The sequence below is a fragment of the Lemur catta genome, chromosome X (assembly GCF_020740605.2).
Source record: "Lemur catta isolate mLemCat1 chromosome X, mLemCat1.pri, whole genome shotgun sequence".
Lineage (NCBI taxonomy): Eukaryota > Metazoa > Chordata > Mammalia > Primates > Lemuridae > Lemur > Lemur catta.
The window spans coordinates 5,098,438-5,119,015 of record NC_059155.1 but is presented as its reverse complement, the minus strand read 5'-3'; the positions used below and the strand labels follow the sequence as shown (position 1 = coordinate 5,119,015).

At 43.1% G+C, this 20,578-nt stretch overlaps 1 protein-coding gene and 1 pseudogene across 1 annotated transcript; one reads left to right on the top strand and one right to left on the bottom strand.

Annotated features, from left to right (window-relative positions):
• The first annotated feature begins 902 nt into the window (after positions 1 to 902).
• MAGEA10 (MAGE family member A10) lies at positions 903 to 4,990 on the top strand. The gene is made up of 3 exons (XM_045538779.1): positions 903 to 1,124; positions 3,457 to 3,546; positions 3,830 to 4,990. Exons 1-3 carry the CDS (start codon positions 903 to 905, stop codon positions 4,988 to 4,990), a joined length of 1,473 nt encoding a protein of 490 aa, XP_045394735.1.
• A 1,447-nt stretch (positions 4,991 to 6,437) lies between these two features.
• On the bottom strand, positions 6,438 to 6,981 carry LOC123628691 (annotated as a pseudogene).
• Between the last annotated feature and the right edge of the window lie 13,597 nt (positions 6,982 to 20,578).

Below are 20,578 nucleotides of genomic sequence, written 5' to 3'. Positions count from 1 at the left end.
TGAGGAGATTGCAGACTGTTGAATCCCACGTGTGTCTGGAGTAAGGGGAGTGGCAGACAACACGGCAGTTGGGGAGGTCTGGAGGCTGCACAGACGGCAGATGACAGGATGGGTAAGCGAAAATGTTTGAACTTCTAGCCCTGCTTCATTGCACAACCTGAAGTAGCACCTCGCACCACAGATGCCAGTAGCCCTGGGGTAATGTCAAGACAGCAGGCAAGATAGAATTGGCTTGGGAAGTATGACTCTGGAGTCTGTGCTAATGACCACCTGAAGCCACCTTAGAGAGATGACTGGCCTTTTGGAAAAATTACTTTAATAGAAAGTAAAGAATGGATTAAAAATATAATATTTAGAATAGAGAGTGAACCACACAGAGTAAAGGTAGGTATTCTTTCATGAAATTATATATTTTAAACATGTACTTGGTAGGCACTTAATTTTTTTTTTTTTTACTAGGAATGAGGATTAAAAATAGAAAATCATCACTACATTTGACAACGCAGTGTTAGATAACTTCAAAACTGCAGGACCTCCCCAAATCCATCGGCCTCTTCAGTATAAAAAGCAAATCTTTTAGGACAAAATGTTTCAAAGTCTACATGCAGCTGGAAAAGAGCCCCGCGAGAAGGTGCCCGTCTTGTCCCACAGGCCACTACAGTCCCGGGCCCTGCAGCCCCCACTGGCATCCAGCCTGGGACCCGCAGCCATTCTCCGCAAGGGCTGCAGCGGAGCCCATGCTCAGGGGTGGCAGGGACAGGCACCTCCCGCCCAGCACTTAATCAGAGAGCAGGAAACCACGACGAGGACCCTCAGGAGCGAGGACAGAGGGTCCACACACCCCACAGAGAGGGCCCACAGGGTCCTGCTCAGTCCCTGCCGGCAGCCCTGGGACACTGGACATGTCGTCCCCTGACTACTGCCCTCCCCCGACGGCCACCTCAGGGCGCTCTGGGAGTCAGAGCCTGGTGAGACCCGAGGCCCCCTCAGGCCCAGAGAGGGCGGGGCCCCGGCTCTGCCAGGCGTCAGGGGCGGGACCTGGAGGGAGACTGAGGCCTCCCACCACCAATCCCGTTCCACCCCTGCTGTTAGCCCTGGGAAGCCCCGGATGTGGGAGCCCGGATGTAACGCCAACCGACTTGCGTCTGAGGGGCTGATGGAGGCGAGGCCGTTGGTCTGAGGGGCTGACTTCAGATCGCCAGAGGTAAGAGGGCCCAAGTTCTGTGAGGAGTCAAGTGAGATGATGAGGGTGGACTGAGGGGTCCCCACCTCAGGTAGAGGATCCCCAAATAATCCAGCTCCGCCTCTGCTGTCAGCCCGGGGAAGCTAGGTTGTGGGTGTTCAGATGTGACGTCCACTCACGTGCGTCTGGGCGACTGAAAGAGGCGGGGCCGTTGATCTGAGGGGCAGGCTTCCCGTCGGCGGAGGGGAGCGGGCCCAGTCTCTGTTCCGAGTGAGGTGAGATGACGAGGGTGGACGGAGCGGGCCCCACCCTAGGTAGAGGGACCCCAAATAAGCCAGCTTTGCCCCTGCTGTCAGCCGTGAACCAGCCCGGGACAGACTTGTCAGGCTGAGTCCCTCCCCCTTAGGATTTAGGGGACTCTGGGAGTCGGAGCCTGGTGTGACCCGGGAATGACTCAGCACTATGCAGGGCAGGGCCGTAGGGGAGGATTGAGAGGCCCCGCTACATCCCGATAGGGGGCCCCACAGTGCATCCTTGTTCCTGCTGTCAACCCGGAAAGCCCCTGTGGGAGTGGGGCTGGATGTGACGTCCACTGACTTGCCTGTGGGGACTGACAGAGGCGAGGGCCTTGGGCTGAGGGGCAGGCTTCAGATTGGCGGAGGTGAGCGCACCCAGGCCCTGTTAGGAGTGAGGTGAGATGCTGAGGGAGGAGGGAGGGGCCCATAGAATCACCCCTCCCCCTGCTGTGACCCTGGGAATCCCGGGAGCATGCTGTCCGGATGTGATGTCCACCGACTGCCCAGGCGTCCTTAGGGCGGTGAGGACCTTGGCCTGAGGGGGCCAGACTCAGGTCAACAGAGGGAGGATCCCAGGGCTTGCCAATCACCAAGATAAGGACACTGAGAGAAGGGGGGGTGTGGTCTTAGACTCCAGGGCAGGGAGGGCTCCCCAGATGCCTGCCTCTGTGGTCAGCCATGGGAGGCCCCGTGCAGGGTGAGCAGGCACGAGGTTCCTGACAGCTACATCTGGGTCTTAGAGAAGGGAGGGGCTTTTTGTAACGAGTACAGCCTCCGGTGAGCAGAGGAAGATGCCCAGGCCCCCCTAGGAGACAAGGGAAGGACTGAGGGAGGACTAAGGTGACCCAGAAACCCAGGACAGAGGAGGCCCAGCCCCGCCTTCATTGTCAGACTGAGACACCTCCAGAATTCAGCTTGAGAAATTTGAGGGGTGAGGACTCACATCCTCAGGGTGTGGGGGCGCAGGCCCCGCCAGGGGTCAAGGGGAGGACACAGAGGGAGGATAATGCAGACCTTATAATCCAGAACAGAAGGGGACCTTGGCACTGGGGAGGCCCTGGGCAGGGTGGCTAGATGTGCTGTGTCTTTGCTTCTGTATTCAGGGTGACAAGGAAGGGACGGCCTTGGTCTGAGGAGCAGGGCTTGAGTTCAGCAGAGGGAGGAATCCCAGGCTCCTGAGCGAGGACTCAGCAGTCCCCCATCCCAGACATGGGAAACCTGCCCCTGCTCTGTGCCCTGAGAGTCTAAGTGAGGACCCTAAGGGAGGATCGAGGGCACCCCTAGCCCAGAACACAAACAGTCTCACAGTGATCTCATATCTGGATCACTGGTCTCAGGGAGGTGAAGGCCATCGTCTGAGGGGGCTGCCCTCAGTTCAGCAGAGGCAGGATCCAAGGCCCTGCCAGGAGTCAGGGTCAGGATGGAGGGGACCCTACTCACCCAACACACAAGACCCAGCCCTGCCCTGCCCCACCTCTCAGCCTGGGAAAGACACAGGGGACAGTGGGTGGGTGGCCTCCCCTCACTCCCTCTTCCGGTGTGTGGTGGGGACAGGGCCTTGGTGTAAGGAGGTGGCCTCAGGTCGACGCTCCCTCCCAGGCCTTGCCAGGCATCAAGGTGAGGACCGAGCAAGCTCCTCCTGCAGGACAGACACGTGGACCCCACCAAATCTGGCTGCCTCTTCCTGTCCTCTTTCCAAGGTCCTGGGCTGTTGTGTCCAGCTGTGGGGCCCACTCACTGCCTTCTGCTCCCTCTCAGGGATGTGAGCTCTTGTTCTGAGAGTTTCCCAGCCCAGAAGAGGGGTGGGGTCTAGGGCCCTCCAGGCAAAAGGTGAGGGCCCTGAGTGAGCACGGAGGCGACCATCCACCCCAGAATGGTGGGGACCTCCCAGAGCCTGGGCCACCCTCCTGACAGCACCGGGGGTACCAGGGCTGTGCCTGTATCTGCAGCCTGAGGGCCCCTCACTTCCTCCTACAGGGGCTCCAGGAACCCACGGTGAGACCTTGGTCTGAGGCAGTGTCCTCGGGGCGCGGAGCGGAGGAGGCCCAGGCCGTGCCAGGAGTCAAGGTGAGGTACACACTCTGAATGTGTGCCAAGGGCCCTGCCCTTCCCGGCACACAGGGGACCCCACAGTGCTCGGCCCCACCCACCCACTGTCAGCCCTGGGGCCTCATGCTCTGAGGGCCACTGTCCCTGAGGACCCATCTCACTTCCTCGTTCAGGTGCTTAGAGGACAGGCCGACCAGGAGGACAGGAGCCCTAGGAGGAGAAGGTCTGTAGGACAAGCCTTTCTTAGAGCCCCAGGGTGTGGTTTTCACTGACGCCACTGACACACTCCCTTTCTCCCCAGGCCTGTGAACTCCTACCCACACTCCTGCCTGCTGCTCTGACTAAAGCCATCATGGCTCCACCTTCAAAGCGTCGGCGCTACATGCTTGAAGAAGATCTTCAGTCCCAAAGTGAGACACAGGGCCTTGTGGGTGCACAGGATCCCTCAGCTGTGGAGGAGGATACTTCCTCATCCTCCTCCACCTGCTCCTCCTCTTTTCCGTCGTCTTTCAGCTCCCCCTGTTCCTCTCCCTCCTCCTGCTATCCTCTAATGTCGAGCACCCCAGAGGACATTTCTGATGCTGCTGGGGCACCAAGTCCTTCCCAGAGTCCTCAGGCAGCCTGCTCCTCCCCCACTCCCATCACCTCCACCCCATTAAGCCAATCTGATGAGGGCTCCAGCAACCAACAAGAGGAGAGTCCAAGCACCTCACAGGCCCTGGCAAACACTGAGTCCTTGTCCCAAAACAAGATAGATGAAAAGGTAGCTGATTTGATGCAGTTCCTTCTTTTCAAGTATAGAATGAAGGAACTTATCACAAAGGCAGAAATGCTAACCATTGTCATCAAAAATGACAAGGACCATTTCCCTCTGATCTTTAGTGAAGCCTTGGACTGCATGCAACTGGTTTTTGGCATTGAAGTGAAGGAAGTGGACCCCACTGGCCACTCCTTCATCCTTGTCAGAAACCTGGGCCTCACCTATGATGGGATGCTCAATGATGCTGAGAGTGTGCCCAAGACTGGCATGCTGATACTTGTCCTGAGCATAATCTTCATGGAGGGCAACCGCGCCCTGGAGGCGGTCATCTGGGAAACACTAAATGTGTTAGGGGTGCATGCTGGAAGGGAGCACTTCATTTACGGGGAGCCCCAGAAGCTCCTCTACCATGATTGGGTCCAGGAAGGGTACCTGGAGTACCGGAGGGTGCCCAACAGTGATCCTGCATGTTATGAGTTCTTTTGGGGTCCAAGGGCCCATGCTGAAATCAGCAAGATGAGTCTCTTAAAGTTTTTGGCCAAGATCAATGGGAGTGATCCTAGATCCTTCCCACTGTGGTATGAGGAGGCTTTGAGAGATGAGGAAGAGAGAGCCTGGGCCAGAATGGCCCCCGCAGATGATACTACTGCCATGGCCTGTGCAAGTTTTAGTGCCACCAGCAGCTTCTCCTACCCCAAGTAAAGTCAGGAAGATTCTTCACTGTGTTTTAAGAGGGAAGGAAATACCACATGATCCCACTCATATGTAGAACCTAACAAAAAAAAAAGTTGCTATCATAGAAGTAGAGAAGAGAACAGTGGTTACCAGAGACTGGGGAAGGGAGAGGGTAGTCAATGGGTAAAAGTTACAATGAGATAGGAAGAATAAGTTCAGGTATTCTATAGCATAGTAGGTTGACTATAGTTAACTATAAGGCATTGTATAATATAAAAGTGCTTTTTATTTCCTTATCATTTTAGTACATTTTTTTCTGTAAAATTAAAAAAATATACACCTGGATCTTGTTAGCTTATTCAAGTCAACATTAAGTTGTAATAAACAAAATGTTTGTTCACTGGTGAATTCCTTCCCCAAACATTCACTGAATATCGGTCTGTTCTTTGGAAGACTCTTTGTTAATACAGGAGATACTACCGTAAGTTTGACTCACCCCCATCTATCTACTGTCTACCGACTACCATAGGATGGTAGAATCTAGGAGCTGCAGTCACTTAATTGAGGTGGTGAGATGTCCTCTAAGTCCTAGAGGAAAAGGAAGAGGGTGAGGGTGTGGGGCTCCAGGAGAGAGCAGTCCTGCATGAATACCCTGAGCCAGGGTGGTTTGGGGCTTTGGGAAACTGCAGTTCCTTCTGTGGGAGTGGGTTGGAATGAAGCTGGGTGGTGGCAGGGCCAGACTCTCAGACCATGTGACGCGTGACTTAGGGCTGAGAGCAAAGCCTGGAATGGAGAACTGCCCTGAGCAGTTCCTTCTGGATGCTGAGCAAAGCAGAGAGCAATCTCCAGCTGGGACAGGTGTGGAAGGTGTCCTGTACTCATTTCCCACTGCAGTTGAGCATGATGCAAGAACCAAGTGATTGATACCCATCCTCTGCAAAGATTTCCTAAGAAATAAGGATTTCCTGAGAAATAAGCCTATGAATTGATGCCCAGAAGTCAGTTGACTCCATTAGAAAAGTAGTTCAATTAGTTTACCTTTAGTGTAATTTGGACAACTCTAAGCAAGGGCTAGATATTTGATGGGGGTGAAATGAATGAAAAACAGTGGCTTGGATGGAGGCAAGGAGTTGGTCCTTGACTCAAATTCCAGGCTTTTTGAGCTGTATCCAGCTGGGAAAGAGTCCTACACACTCAAATTTGAAAATATATCCTGTAAGAGGGAAAATTTACTGAGTTTTATTTATGAAGCAACATTTTTGTCTGATTTGGGATTCCATGTCCCATTGAGCTGCATATTCTTTTTGGGAGGGGGTACCAATTTCTGTATTTGAAGCGATGATACAAATGAAAGAACTTAAGTGGATGTTTTGGTGCAACTCATAGAAAAGGTAAAAGAAACCCCAACAAGAATGCACTGTCTTGGTGACCAGGGAAGTTACTCCGTAGCTATAGGGGGAAGTTAGCCTAAGGTTTAGCTCTTATTATTACTGTCTCCCAGGGTGTTCTTGTCAAAGAGATATTCTGCCACATTTGGGGGCTCCCATCTTGGGCAGGTTGGCTACATGGCCACCCAATTCTTTGATGGGTTTCACCTGCTCATTCAGGTAATGCATATCAATGAAATCACACAAGTGGGGGTCACTTTTGCCAGTGGCTAGTTTGCTCAGTTCCAGTAGTGACTGATTCTTGCTTTTTCCCAAGTGTAGTGCACACTTCATCCATTCAGCCCACTCTCCCAGTCATCACAGTGTGGTTTCTTGATATCCTCAAGGAAGATACGGCCACATCTGTTGATTCTGCAGCCTCATCAGTTTCTCAGCATGTTCCCTCTCCTCAGGAGGTTGGTGAAGGAAGTATTTGGCACAATTCTTCAAAGCCACATAGTCACAGTCAAAGAAATAAGACATGGGCAGGTAGACATGGGAGGTGTAGAGCTGACAGTTGGCAGCCTCTGAATCCTGGTGGTAGCTCCTGTGCACCTGCAAGGGGTTGGCGGTTCTCATGGCAGTGGCAACAGAGAGGCAGCAGCAGCTGCATGGCACTGGAGTGTTGGCTGGGGCCTTGGGGTGATTGGAAGGCACAATGAGGAGATGGCTGAGGGCTGGCTCTGAGTGGCTGGCCGGGTTGGGGGACCAGTGCAAAGTTCCATGCAAGCACTGTCAAAACAGGAATCTGTGGCAATTTTCAGGGAAAAACATTTTGAGCTGTGTATTCTGAGATGTACAGGATAGCAACAACAACAAAAATTCCAGAGTAGAGGGTGTTAGGGCCTGGGGTCACAATAATACTAGATATTACTTCCAATCATTACAGATCCATCATATGCCAAACACTGTGCCAGGCGTTTTACATACACAGTGCACATTGCAGCAGTCCTACTGGATAGGGCTTATGAAACCCGTATCACAGGTAAAGAACCTCATGTTCACAGGGCTTGGTCAGGTCCCAGGATCACAGGGCTAGTAAGTGACAGGGCTGGGACTAGATGCCTGGCCTGAATCCTCCTGAGCCCACACTGTTCCCATTCCTCCCAGCCGGAGGCCAACCTCCTGGCTCCACTCCATTTCTCCTCGCAGCACTGCATCCCAGCTCTCCGATGACACAAAGACCCCTGAGGCCAAGGTACTAAAGGCAGGCCTAAAGAAAGTGACAATGAGAATGAAACACCCTCGGGGGTTGCCTGTGGACTTAATTCCCAAAATTCCTTGAGAGCTGACCCTACCCAGGAGTTGACATTTCTGTCTAGTCCCAGCACTTTTCCACATCACAGCACCCTTCCCTTGGTTGTCTCCAGTGTGTTCTTCTGTCCAAATCTGGAGCCTGACCTGCTGTCAAGCTTTTCACTGCTGTATCCTCTGGGGGCTATGCCCTGTTTCCAGCAGAACAGCCCAGAATCAACTGCTCACCCCATGATATAGAGTATGCCTACTCCCTGCAGAAGCACTCTGGCTGTCCTGTCCTAGCCCTGGAAATCCCTCTTACAGCAACAGAACTTTCTGCATAAAAGTTGACTTTGGACAATGATGTTGAGACATTTAGTCATTACCCCAGGTATCTTCAACAAACTGGTTTCCAAATGAGCTGGTGAGTAGAGACTAATTTGACCCATAATCTACTAGTTCTTCAGATATAACCCTAATGGTAGATGGTGGGTTTTTGAAACCATCTTGTATTTGCAGTAAGATTGTAATGGGATGTCTCATTTGAAACTTGCTCAGAAACACATACACAGATGAATGAGCTTACCTAGGTGGTCAAAAACCAAAGCCTCCCTCATAGGTATTCATAGTAGATAAGGAAAGACCATGGAAATCACTATGCAGGAAGCACCTAAAGAGACTGAATTCCTAAAATCTCTGGAGCCCTCTAGGATGTGAAAAATCATTTCTTGGTTGACATGCTCACTATAATTAAAAAAGGAAAAAACAGTCATCCTTTTACTGTTTCTTGCCTGTGTACCTGTCCCACAGGAAAATTCTAAATTTCAGTGTGCCTAAGAGCACCTGTATTAGTGTTCAGCTATGTAGAGTCGCAGAGACTATTAAGATTTTTAACATGCATTGGAAGGAAAGATAAATTCTAAGCCTGCGAGTATAGACAATATTGCAAAGAGTACTGCAGAAAAATGCTATTTTATGAAGAAGGCAAACCCTTCCTGCCTGAGATTTACAGGATCCTTGGAAAATTACATATTATAGTGTAATTGAAAGCACCTGCCACATAGTAGGCACTTGAAAAAGTTGGAGAATTGAAGGCAAATTTAGCCTTCTCAGAAACTCCTTCAATAAATGAATATGACTGTTATCACAATAAATTATATTAATTGCTTATTGTTGAACATGTACTATTACGTTATTAAGTATGTAATGTCCAATTTCCTTAAGTACTAAGTTAGACAGTTGATATCTCTGACATTTCCCTTTGACACTTCTTGTTTTATTTTTATCATGAAGGTACATCCTCAGTCTTTCAAACGCATGTTTTGGCTTGTGATTATCTTTCAAATTTTTTTAAGAGCAATTTTTTGAAACTGTGGATAAGTCAAAAATTTGTGTTATTTTTGAGTATGAGTTCCATTGTGGAACCAATGCAGTGCAGTTTGAAATATCAATGAAGTGTTTGGGAAGGATGTGGCTAATGAACACACAGTACATCGGGGGTTTGAGAAGTTGTATTCTGGTGATTTTAATCTTGAAAATGAGCCACGTGAGTGAGTGATCTGAGACCAAGATGGATAATGATGAGCTGAAAGCTGTAGTGGAAGTGAATCCATATCAACCTACGCATGAATTAGCAGCAAGATTTGATGTTATTATTCCAACAATATTGGACCATTTGAAACAAATGGGCAAGGTAAAGAAACTGGATAGATGGGTTCTGCATGAATTAAACAAGCGTCATAAAAGAAATCGTCTCAAAGCTTACCTTTCTGTCACGACATAAAGGTGAACCATTTCTACACCATATTGTCACGTGTGATGAAAAATGGATTATTTTGACAATCAAAAAGCATTCGTCACAATGGTTGGATAAAGATGAAGTGCCAAAGCACAGTCCAAAATCGAATATTCATCAAAAAAAGCTAATGGTGTCTGTTTGGTGGTCCAGTGCTGGTATTATCCACTACAGCTTCATGACACCTGGTCAATTGATTACAAGGGATGTCTACAGCAACCAATTGGATGAAATGATGAGGATACTTGTGATTAAGCAGCTGAGATTGGCCAACAGAGACAGGCCAATCCTCTTGCAAGACAACAATCGACCACCTGTCGCACAAACAAAGCTGCTCAAACTACAAAGGCTGGACTTGGAAACTCTCTGTCATCCACCGTATTCACCAGACCTTGCACCAACTGACTTACCTCTTCTTCCAGGCTTTGGACTACTTCTTGCAAGGAAAAATATCGAATTCTCAACAAGCTGTGGAAAACACCTTTCTCGATTTCATCACCACTAGCTTTCCAGGCTTCCTCCTGCTGGCATAAACAAGCTACCATTAAGATGGCAAAACTATGTAGATAGTTTAGGCGCATACTTTGATTAATTGTATTGTTTCTTGTTTGAGATATAATAAACTACACTTTTGATTCAAAATCGAATATTTCATATCTTATACCTAACAGTATATAAGAGAAATTACAGAGGCTCATCTGTATCTTGTCTTCCTCTTTTTTGTGAGCACCCAGAAGGACTACATTGCTAGTCCACTTGTAGTTACAAAGAGTGATGTGACTACCCTTTTTCATTGAAATATGAGCAAAAGCATTGTTTATCACATCCAGGCATTTGAGAGCCAATATGCCATTTCCAGGCTTTTTCCCTCCATTCAACAGCGAACATGGAAGTCCCATGTTGAGATGGCAGAACTACAATATTGAAGCATCCTGTATCCTTGAGTGACCTGAGAGATGAGAAATCCTGCCAACTCACATCAGAATCTATGAGCTCAAAAAATAAACTTTTATTATATTAAGCCATTCAAATTTCAATTTTTGTCTGTTGCATCAGCTTGCAGTTATTTTGATTCATATACAGGTACTGTATTTGTTGTTAGGTATATTCACGTATTTCAGTTACAAAGGTAAGAGTGCATACACTCTTACTGAAAACGTGTAAATACATAATTCATCCCCTTAAAAAGTTCCTCCAAAATTTAGCCCTCTACTCAAAGGTAACCACATTTCACATATTGAGGAAGTTATTTGGTTAAAGTGGAAAAACTGTGAATATTGTAAATTTTTATAAATATTGTCAAAATTGTATTCAGAAAGTGCTATATCAATTTGTATTCACAAAAATTAATGTAGGTAAGTAGCCTTCATTCTCAGAAGTATTTTATTTCATTGTTCCTTTAAATTTTGGTCAAAATTTTGGGGGAAAGTATTGTCTTATTGTTATTTTAATTTGTGTCTCCCCATTTTCTAATTAGGCTAAACAGAATATTAACTCAATTCCTCAACCACATAAAGCTGGATTCAGGCAGTGATGTCCTGAGTTACAAGACGCCTCTGGGCATGATTTAAAAATCTGAAATGCCAACATACCTTTTCCTTTAGAGAAGGTACGATTTGGTCAGAGTGGCCAGGAGCCAGGGAAGGAGAGCAGACAGGACACCTCAGCGAGTGAGGGGTGTTGGGGGGATCCCGAGGACAGTGGTGGCCAGACCCCAGGAGAGAGACCAGGTGCAAAGCCACGGCCACAGAGCCCCAGGCAGGCTGGCACTCAGAGCTCTGCCTCCAGAGCTCAGCCCAGTGGGGAAGGACCAGAGCGAGGGAAGGGGCAGGGAGGAGGGAGGACAGGGCAAGGCCTATGAATGGGCTTGGGAAATCGGGGGCCCATCGTTCGTCCCCAGCTGGAAGCTGCAGTGTGACCTGAGTGGCCAGAACTGCTGGGTGCATGCAGACACCCCAGCCCCCTTAGAAGCCCCCAGCTCTGTCGGGAAGAGCATACCTGGTGCCCTGCATCACTCTGGGTGAGTCCCCTGAAGTCCCTTGACCTCTCTAGTGGTCCAGGGCACCCTGGCCAGGGTCCCAGGCTGGGAGCTGTCTCGACACCTGTGGGGGCCGGGGTTTCATCCCCTGTGTACCCTGGGCCCCCTCAAACTCCACTGCGTGGGTGTGGCGTGGGTTGGCGACCGATACTGACAGGTGAGACAGGCCTGGAAGGGCACTGGGTGGGGGAAGGCAGCAGTGCGGCTGCTTGGAGGGGAAACTGGAGGAAGGACGCCCTGGGGTTAATCACCCCAGACTCTGCCGATGAGGGGTTGGCTGTGGACGTGCCGTGACATGGAAGGTGGCACCCTTCCTTGTCACACTGACTGCGATGTGTGGGGCCCAGAGCAGGAAGCATCAGGCCCCGTCCTGTTGGCAGCATCCACACCTCCAGGACGGTGACTGGGCCTGGGGAGGAGACGTCCATGATGACACTCTCAGGGACAGTCCAGGGCAATTCTGATGTCAGATGAGCAGTGGTGGCACGTGCCTTCCATGAAGGCAGAAGGCCCAGGCGGGGGGCAGGCTCCACACTTTGAATCGGCCAAGGGGACCCTCTGGTATTTTGATCCATTCATTCATTGATCCAGCAAACAGTTATTGAACATCTATTGAGGAAAAACACCAAGTAAACAAAACAAAAGAAGGGACCAGCTACTTAATTCAATCTGCTCGGGGGAGGAGGTGAGTTGGAGACACATGTGAGAGTTTTAGGAAGTCAGGGTCTGTGAAATGATGGGGAAAATCTTTAATGATCTGACTTTTGGGGCTACGGACTAGGTGGAAGCCGCTCCCCCTAGCTGAAGGTGAGGGGGAAGGAGGAAGGGTTGGTTATTTGATTTAGGGATAGAGTTGAGGAAAGGCATGGATGATGAGATCCGTGTGGACCAGTAGTTGGCCAGGTTCTATCACCTATCCTGGTGGAGCTGTGCAGTGGGCAGCAAGAAACATGACTATCAGGAGAAGGGCCTTGGCTGGACATTAGGTATGTCTGCACCAGTAGAAATCATTTGAGGCCATAGGTTTAGGTAAAATCAAATGAGTGTTGTATAGATCCTGGCCTACATGCTACATGATGCCATTCCATCTCTTGCAAATAGATTTATTTGGTAAATAGAATTACATGAAGCTTAATAAAGGCAGAAAAATTAGGAAACTCTTTAAAGGAAGGAAGAACTCTTCCAGAAATCCAAACAGATAATGTTTCATATATATGTATAATATGTACATATGTGTGCATATATACATACACATACATATATTTGTGTGTATGTACATACATAAATACACAAGTATATATACAAATATATGTATGTATTTACATATATACATATGTATATGTACATATGTACTATTTAATGTATATACAAATATATGATATAAATTTGTACATATACTTGTGATGGCTCATAGTATATATACAATTATATATAATGCATTTTTAATTTCACATGTGGCATATCAGGTTACTTTTAATACTCTTATCACCTGTTGTCCAAGACTAAGTGTACAACACTACCAATACCCAGACATAGTGTGATGTTTTAGGCAGCTGGTAGCTCTACACTACTAAATAAAGATTCTCATGAGAAACAGAGCAAGGGGCAAAAGGCAAGCTTGAGTCCAAGTACCTGGAAGTGAGGACTTGATGATGCATCCTGTATCTAACCGGTGGACAGTGGTTGTCAAAATTTTAGACATAGGAACTCTTATTGCAACTACAGCCTTCCAAAGAAATCCAATCCACAAACAGGGAAGGCAGAGTAGTCTGGGTGAAGTAAGGACTTCAATCACAGAGTCCTGTCCACCCAGTATCTTCTGTGCCCTCGGGGCAGTGGGCCCTGACATCCCCAGGCTTGTTGGGCAAGGTCTGTGCTAGAAGGCCCTTCCTCAGACACGGACATTCTTCAGCTTTTGCACTGGCATCCGTCTGTGTGGATACCAGTCTACCCAACGCACTGTCTCCCAACTTTGCTGCCAGGCACTGCCAAAACCTTATGATCTCCAAAACTCTGCATTCCCTCTATATGTTACCAGTCCATTTTTGGTTTCCAAACCTCCTCATTGTCTCTCCTCCCCTAGCCCCTGACCTAAACATACATAGGCACACACTATCCTCCTACCCACTCATGTATTCTCCATTGTCATAACAGGACTGGTTACCCTACTCTCCCTCCAATCCACCACTCCCCTTAGGATTTTGCATATGCTCTTCTTTCCCCTTGACCCCTATCCCTGTCTCTACCTGCATTCCCAGCCCTCCTTCAAACTCTCCTCTGGGAAAGAGGCCTCTGCTACTGCCTTTACCTTGTAGCCTATCAGCACCAAGTAACATTATTAGCACTTTCACCATGTTTCCTTCTTTTGAAAGTATTCTGAGATCACATAAAGCACCCTGAACAAGAACAGGGAGCTTGGTACATTTTATTTACATATATTGACTCTGCTCCCCCAACACAGGACATAGTCCTCTTGACAGATGTTCAGACTGCCTAATCTCAGCTATAATCTGTTAGAGATGTGTAGCTTAATTCCCTTTAAGAGCACAAAGTGAAGTGATTCCTGTAAGTTCCTTATTCAGCAAAGAAGAGTGATTGGGTTTGGAGTTCACAGCATCCCCTCCAGTCACACTGCCTTCACACTTTAAATGATGAGTGCTACTTAAATGCCTTATATATGTAGGTTCGCTCCATCACTGTGATAGGGCCTTGGGCATAAAAAGGAGAACAGCTGGCCATACCTACTGGAACTCAGAATAGTCAGACACACGAAAACCAACAGTGTACTTCCACTTCTCCCCTCTTAGCCTCTCGGCTACTGTTGGCACACATTTTGCTCCTACTTATGCTATATACTCCACCTCACATTGCAATTATTTTTATTTTAAATAGTCAATAATTTTTAAAAGACAGTTACATAATAGAAAAATTGTATTTATCCACAAAGTTGCAATTCCCAATGTTCTTCATTCCTTTGTTATATACAGATTTATATCTGGTATCATTTTCTGTCTGCCTGAAAGACTTCCTTTAACATTTCTTTTAAACATCCTTTAATATTTCTTGGAGTGCATATCTGTTGGATATGAGTTATTTAAGGTTTTTGTATTATAGAGAGCCTTTATTTCACCTTTGTTTTGCAATGTATTTTCACAATGTCTGGGTTTCTAGGTTGACAGTTTTATTTTTGCTGTATTTTAAAAATGTTGTTACACTCTCCTCTTGGTTTCATTGTTTTTGACAAGAAATCTACTCTTCTCCTTATCTTTGTTCCTTTGTAGGTAAAGTGTCTTCTTTTTTCTGGTGGATGCTTTTAAGATTTTCTCTGTATCATTGGTTTTAAGTAATTTGATTTTTATGGGCCTTAAGTATAGTTTTTTTCATATTTCTTGTTCTTGAGATTCTTTTAGCTTTTTGAATCTGTGGGTTTACAGTTTTCATCAAATTTGGGCATTTTTCATGCATTATTTCTTCAAATATTTTTTCTAGCCTCCCCTTTCCTCTGCTTCAGAGTCTCCAATTATATGTACATTAGGCCTCTTGAAGTCCCACAACTCACTAATTCTATATTCATTGTTTTCCTTTTCTGATCTCTGTGTGTTTCATTCTGTAAAATTTTATTGCTATATCAACAAGTTCACTAATCCTTTCTTCTTACATGTCTAATTTGCCATTAATCCAAACCAGTGTATTTTTTCAACTCAGATATAATAGTTTCCATATCTCAAAGCTTATTTAAGATCTCTTTTATATTTACCATGTCCCAGTGTAACAAGTTTAACCTTGTCTCATCTTTTTTTTCTTCTTCTTCTTTTTTTTTTTTTTTTTTTGAGACAGAGTCTCACTCTGTTGCCCAGGCTAGAGTGAGTGCCGTGGCGTGAGCCTTGCTCACAGCAACCTCAAAATCCTGGGCTCAAGCAATCCTCCTGCCTCAGCCTCCCGAGTAGCTGGGACTACAGGCATGAGCCACCATGCCCGGCTAATTTTTTTCTATATATATTTTTAGTGTCCAAATCATTTCTTTCTATTTTTAGTAGAGACAGGGTCTCGCTCTTGCTCAGGCTGGTCTCGAACTCCTGAGCTCAAACGATCCGCCCGCCTCGGCCTCCCATAGTGCTGGGATTACAGGCGTGAGCCACCGCACCCGGCCTGTCTCATCTTTTTTGAACATAGAGAATACATTAGCTTCAATACTATTTTGATGTTCTTATCTACTAAGTCTATCATCTATCTCATTTCTAGGTCAGTTTTAATTTATTTTTCTCCTCATTATTGATTCTACTTTCCTGCTTCTTTCATTGCCTGGTAATTTGGCTTTGGATGTCAGATACTATGAATATTATCTTGATGAGTGCTGGATATTTCTGTGTTTTTGTAAATAAATAATATTTTTGAGTTTTGTTTGTGAGACTCAGTTAAATTACTTGGAAACAGTGTGATTGTTTTGGGTCTTGCTTTTAAACTTTGGGTGAGATAAAAACAGTGTTTGGTGTATGGTCTACATTTCCTTACTTTTTCAGCAAAACCATTATGTATCCTTCAATGCCCCATGAATTGTGAAGATTTCCACTCTGACTAATGGGAGGAGGAATAATTTCCAGATCTGCATGATCTCTAGAGATTTCTCTTTGTGGACTTCTCTCTTCTCTGGAATTTTGTCCTACAAGCTCTATCTACCTTGGCATCCCTAGACTCCTGGCTCCCTGTCCTCAACTCAAGGAGACAATCAGGCTCCCTTTCTGTGCACTGTGATCTGCAATGTCTCTTTACACACTAAGCCTGGGCAATCACTGGGCTTGCCTCACTTGTTTTCATCTGTCAGAGAACCCTGTTCCTTGCTTGATGTCCAATACATCAAAAATCACTGTTTCATATACTTTGTCTGTTTTTTAGTTGTTTCAGATAGATATGTAAATTTAGTCCCTGTTTTTTCACCTTAGCCATAATCAGAAGTCCTATACTACAAATTTAGAACCTAAATTATCTACACATGACAAATGCCCAAACATTTCAACTTACTCAAATTAAAACCAGATTGAAAGACTGTGGAACACATACATATGTTCATGGAGACATATCTACATACCACTGGGAGTATATACAGCAAAATACCAACAATATTTTTCTTCTGCTTATGAAAATATAAGTGATTTTTTATTCTCTTATTTGTGCTTTCAATATTTCTAACACTTCTGAAGTATGTATGAATTACCATTATAAAATATTGTAAATATTTTAAAATGTTATTTAGATTACCAAAAATAAACACGCATTCTCTAGATTGTCTGTTTTCAATATTGATCAACCTCTTGCTGAATTTTGTTCAGGCCCTGGCATGCTTGCTGCTTGTGTAACTATAGAGAAACAAAAAAACTTTGAAATCCAATTAGTAGGCTATGCATAGTCATCCAACTTCTCTCAGATTTTCAAATAAAATTCTTCACAGTTAAGAATCTATCTTATTTTTAAAACCTTCCCTCTAGAAAAGTAATAATTTTTATTTTAAAAAGATAAATTTTTTAAATTTTTAAAATTATATTTTAAAAATATAAATTTTTATTTTAAAATTTATATTTATATTTAATCCATGTTCCCTATAACATGACTGGATTCAATATTTGTAGGCTGGATTGTATGTAAGCAATATTGGCAGGAGGAATTATCAATGATAACTTTCATTATTATGAGTGTTGTTTATATATATATGTCTCTTGTAAGAAACTTGTTTATATGTCTCTTGTAAAAACTCATAATAAACAAATTATTATTTAAAAATACATTTCTAAGTCATTAATGCCATTAATTCCTAGCCATAATTGAACGTGTACTTTTCTAAAACATTGATTTTCATAAGAAGGATGCAATATTTTCATAACAATGATCTGCATTTTCCTTAATGTATTTTGAACACATAGCTTCTTAAGTTCACACATGACTATCTTTCATGAAGAAAACACCATGTAAAATGAACTATCATTCAACATTTCATTATTACTTCATTACTACAGATGTTATGTGCTGGTTTGTTTTATATATCTCAGACACTCATTTTATTTGCATTCCCAATTCCTCCAATTTAATATTTTCATTCACACACTCTCCTAACAAAGTCATGAATGATTTCTCTGATTTTGATATGATCCCATATTATTCTTGTGCCTCAGGAGTGATCTAACCACTGTATCATCTGTCCTTTGTTCTTTCCATTTTAAAAGAACCACATGTCCTCTTCCCTCCTGTATTTTCTCTTCATAGATACACACATAATTTATCTTTTGCAATGACTAATCTTATATTTTTATTTTTCTCTTTTAAAACACAAGTTCACATCTCCAAAATAGAATCAGATGGAATTACTAAACCCCAGTATTTTTTACCAATACTTTTTTGCCAATCTTGCTTTATATTTAACTAGTATTTTCCCCTTGCAAAATAAAAACCATTCCTTATTTTTGCATATTATCATTTTGTTCCTTTATATGCATTTGTTGTAGATCTAAATGATTTGATGGCTATTCCAAATTTTTAAACAATTACATGTTACTACTAGATCCTGAGACATTTATTCATGTATATGATTATAATATATGTTCTGTCATTTTTACTGTTTCTGGAAATTCATGTATCATATATCCCTTGTTCTATATCTACAGTTTCTTATACTTTAACTGTGTCCAAAGCCTTTGTTCCTGAAGAACTTTTTAAATACCATTGGATATTTCAGTTTCTCTGATTTTTTTCCAAGAAACAGCTTTTGTACCCATTTATATTATTATTATTATTACTGTTGGTTTCCTAATTTTGATTTAATTGATTTCTACTCTTATCTATATGATTCCCATCCTTCTGTTCCCTAGAGTTTAATTTATTTTCTTTTTATCATTTTTAAGGTAGAAGCTTAGGTTATTGATTTGAGTTCTTTCTTCCTTTCTAATATAATAAGCATTTAGTGACATAAATTTCCCTTTAAACATTGCTTTAACTGAATCCCATACATTCTAATGTTGTATTTTTATTTTTCATCCTTTTCTAAATATTTTCTAATTTCCCTTAAGAATTTCTTTTGAAACAATAGTTACTAAAAATGTGTTGCTTAATTTTCAAATATTTGGGAATTTGAAGTTATTTCTTATATTCTTTAGTTTAATTCTATTATGGGTACAGAATATACTTTGTATGGTAAAATGAAGATTTTTCTTCTATGTTTTCTTTTAAAACTGTTTATAGTTTTTCATTTATTCTTTAGATATATTATCTATTTGTATAAAGCACGAAATAATTTATTGTAATGAGCAAAATTTCTCAATTGAATTGTCTTAGTCCTTTGTAAAAACTCCATGGGCCATACTTGTGTGGATCTACTGTTGGATTCCCTATTTTGTTCCCTTAATCTATAGGTCTACCCCTTAGCCAATGTCACACTGTATCAATTACCATAGGTTTAGAGTAAATCTTAAAATTGGGTAGAGTGATTCTTCCAACTTTATTCTACTTTTTTAGAATCATTTTAACTCTTCTAGTTCTTTTGCTCTTCTATAAAATTTCTGAATCAACTTGTCTATATCTACAAGGATTCCTGCTGGAATTTTGTTTGGCATTTTTTGGATCTGCATATCAATTTGGTGAGAATTGATTGACCTCTTTACCATGTTGAGTCTTTAAGTCCACAAGCAAAGTGTGTCCATCTATTTAGGAGTTCTTTGAATTCTTTCATCAGCATTTTGTAGTTTTCAGCATATAGATCCCATGCATGTTTTCTATGATTTATATCTAATTATTTCTTTTTAGGTGATATTGAAATTATCTTTTGGGTCTCTATATTTTGTTATTATATGGAAATATGATTAGTTTTTGTGCATTGACCTTGTATTCTTCCACCTTGTCAAACTCATTTATTAGTTCTAGGGTTTTATATTTTTTATTTTTTTTTAATTTCCTTGGGATTGAACACCTAGACAATATGTCCCCAGAATAGGGACAGTGCCATATATTTTATTCCAATCTATTTGCTTTTTATTTATTTCAATTTATTCTTTTTGCTTCATTCCATTGGTAAGAATTGCACTAAAATCTTAAGTAGAAGTGTTGAGAGTGGACATCCTTGACTAGTTCTTGATCTTAGAGAGAAGACATTTAGTCTTTCACCATAAAGTTTGATATTAGCCATAGTTTCTTTTTGTAGATGCCTTTTATTAGGTTGAGTTCTTATATATTTCTCATTTTCTAAGAGTTTTCCTCACAAACAAGTTGTATATTGTCAAATTCTTTTTATCCTTCAACTAGGTGATGATCAAATTATTTAGTCTGTTATGATGGTTTACATTGTGAAATATTGAACTATTAATAGCATTGTATATCTAAACCTTGCTTGGTTATGGTATAGTATCCTTTTTTACATATTTCTGGATTACATTTACTAATATTTTGGGGAGGATTATTGAACTACATGTTCACAAAAAGTATTGGTCTGTAATTTTCCTTTTATTGCACTGTCTTGCCTCCTTTTCGTATAAGGGTAATGCCAACCTCATTAAATGAGTAAGGACATATAGCTTCACCTTCTATTTTCTTGAAGAGGCTTTGTAGAATTGGTGTTAATTCTATTTAAACATTTGGGAGAGCTCTTCACTTAAACCATCTGGATCTATAGACTTCTTTTTCAAAAAATTTTAAACCATGGCATCAATTTCTTTAATAGTTTTAATTCTTTTGAGATTTTTTTTTATTTTATCTGGGGTGAGTTTTAAATAGTGTCTGATTTTGAGGAACTGTTCAACTTTGTCTAAGTTCTTGAATTTATGTAAATAAACTTATTCTTGGTATTTCCTTTTTATCCTTCTTATTTCTATAGTATCTGTAATGATATCCCGTTTAATTCCTAATATTGGTAATTTGTGTCTTCTTTCTTTTTTCCTTTGCCTTTCTGTCTGTCTAGAGCTTTATTAATTTTATTGATCTTTTCAAATAACCAGTTTTGAGTTTCTTAATTTTCTCTATTTACTTTCTTATTTCATTTTTCATTTATGTATGTTGTTTTCTTTTTTATTTCCTTTCTTCTGCCAGCTTTATTTTTTTTCGTCATTTTTTACTTAATTAAGGTGAAAGCTTAGACGACTGAA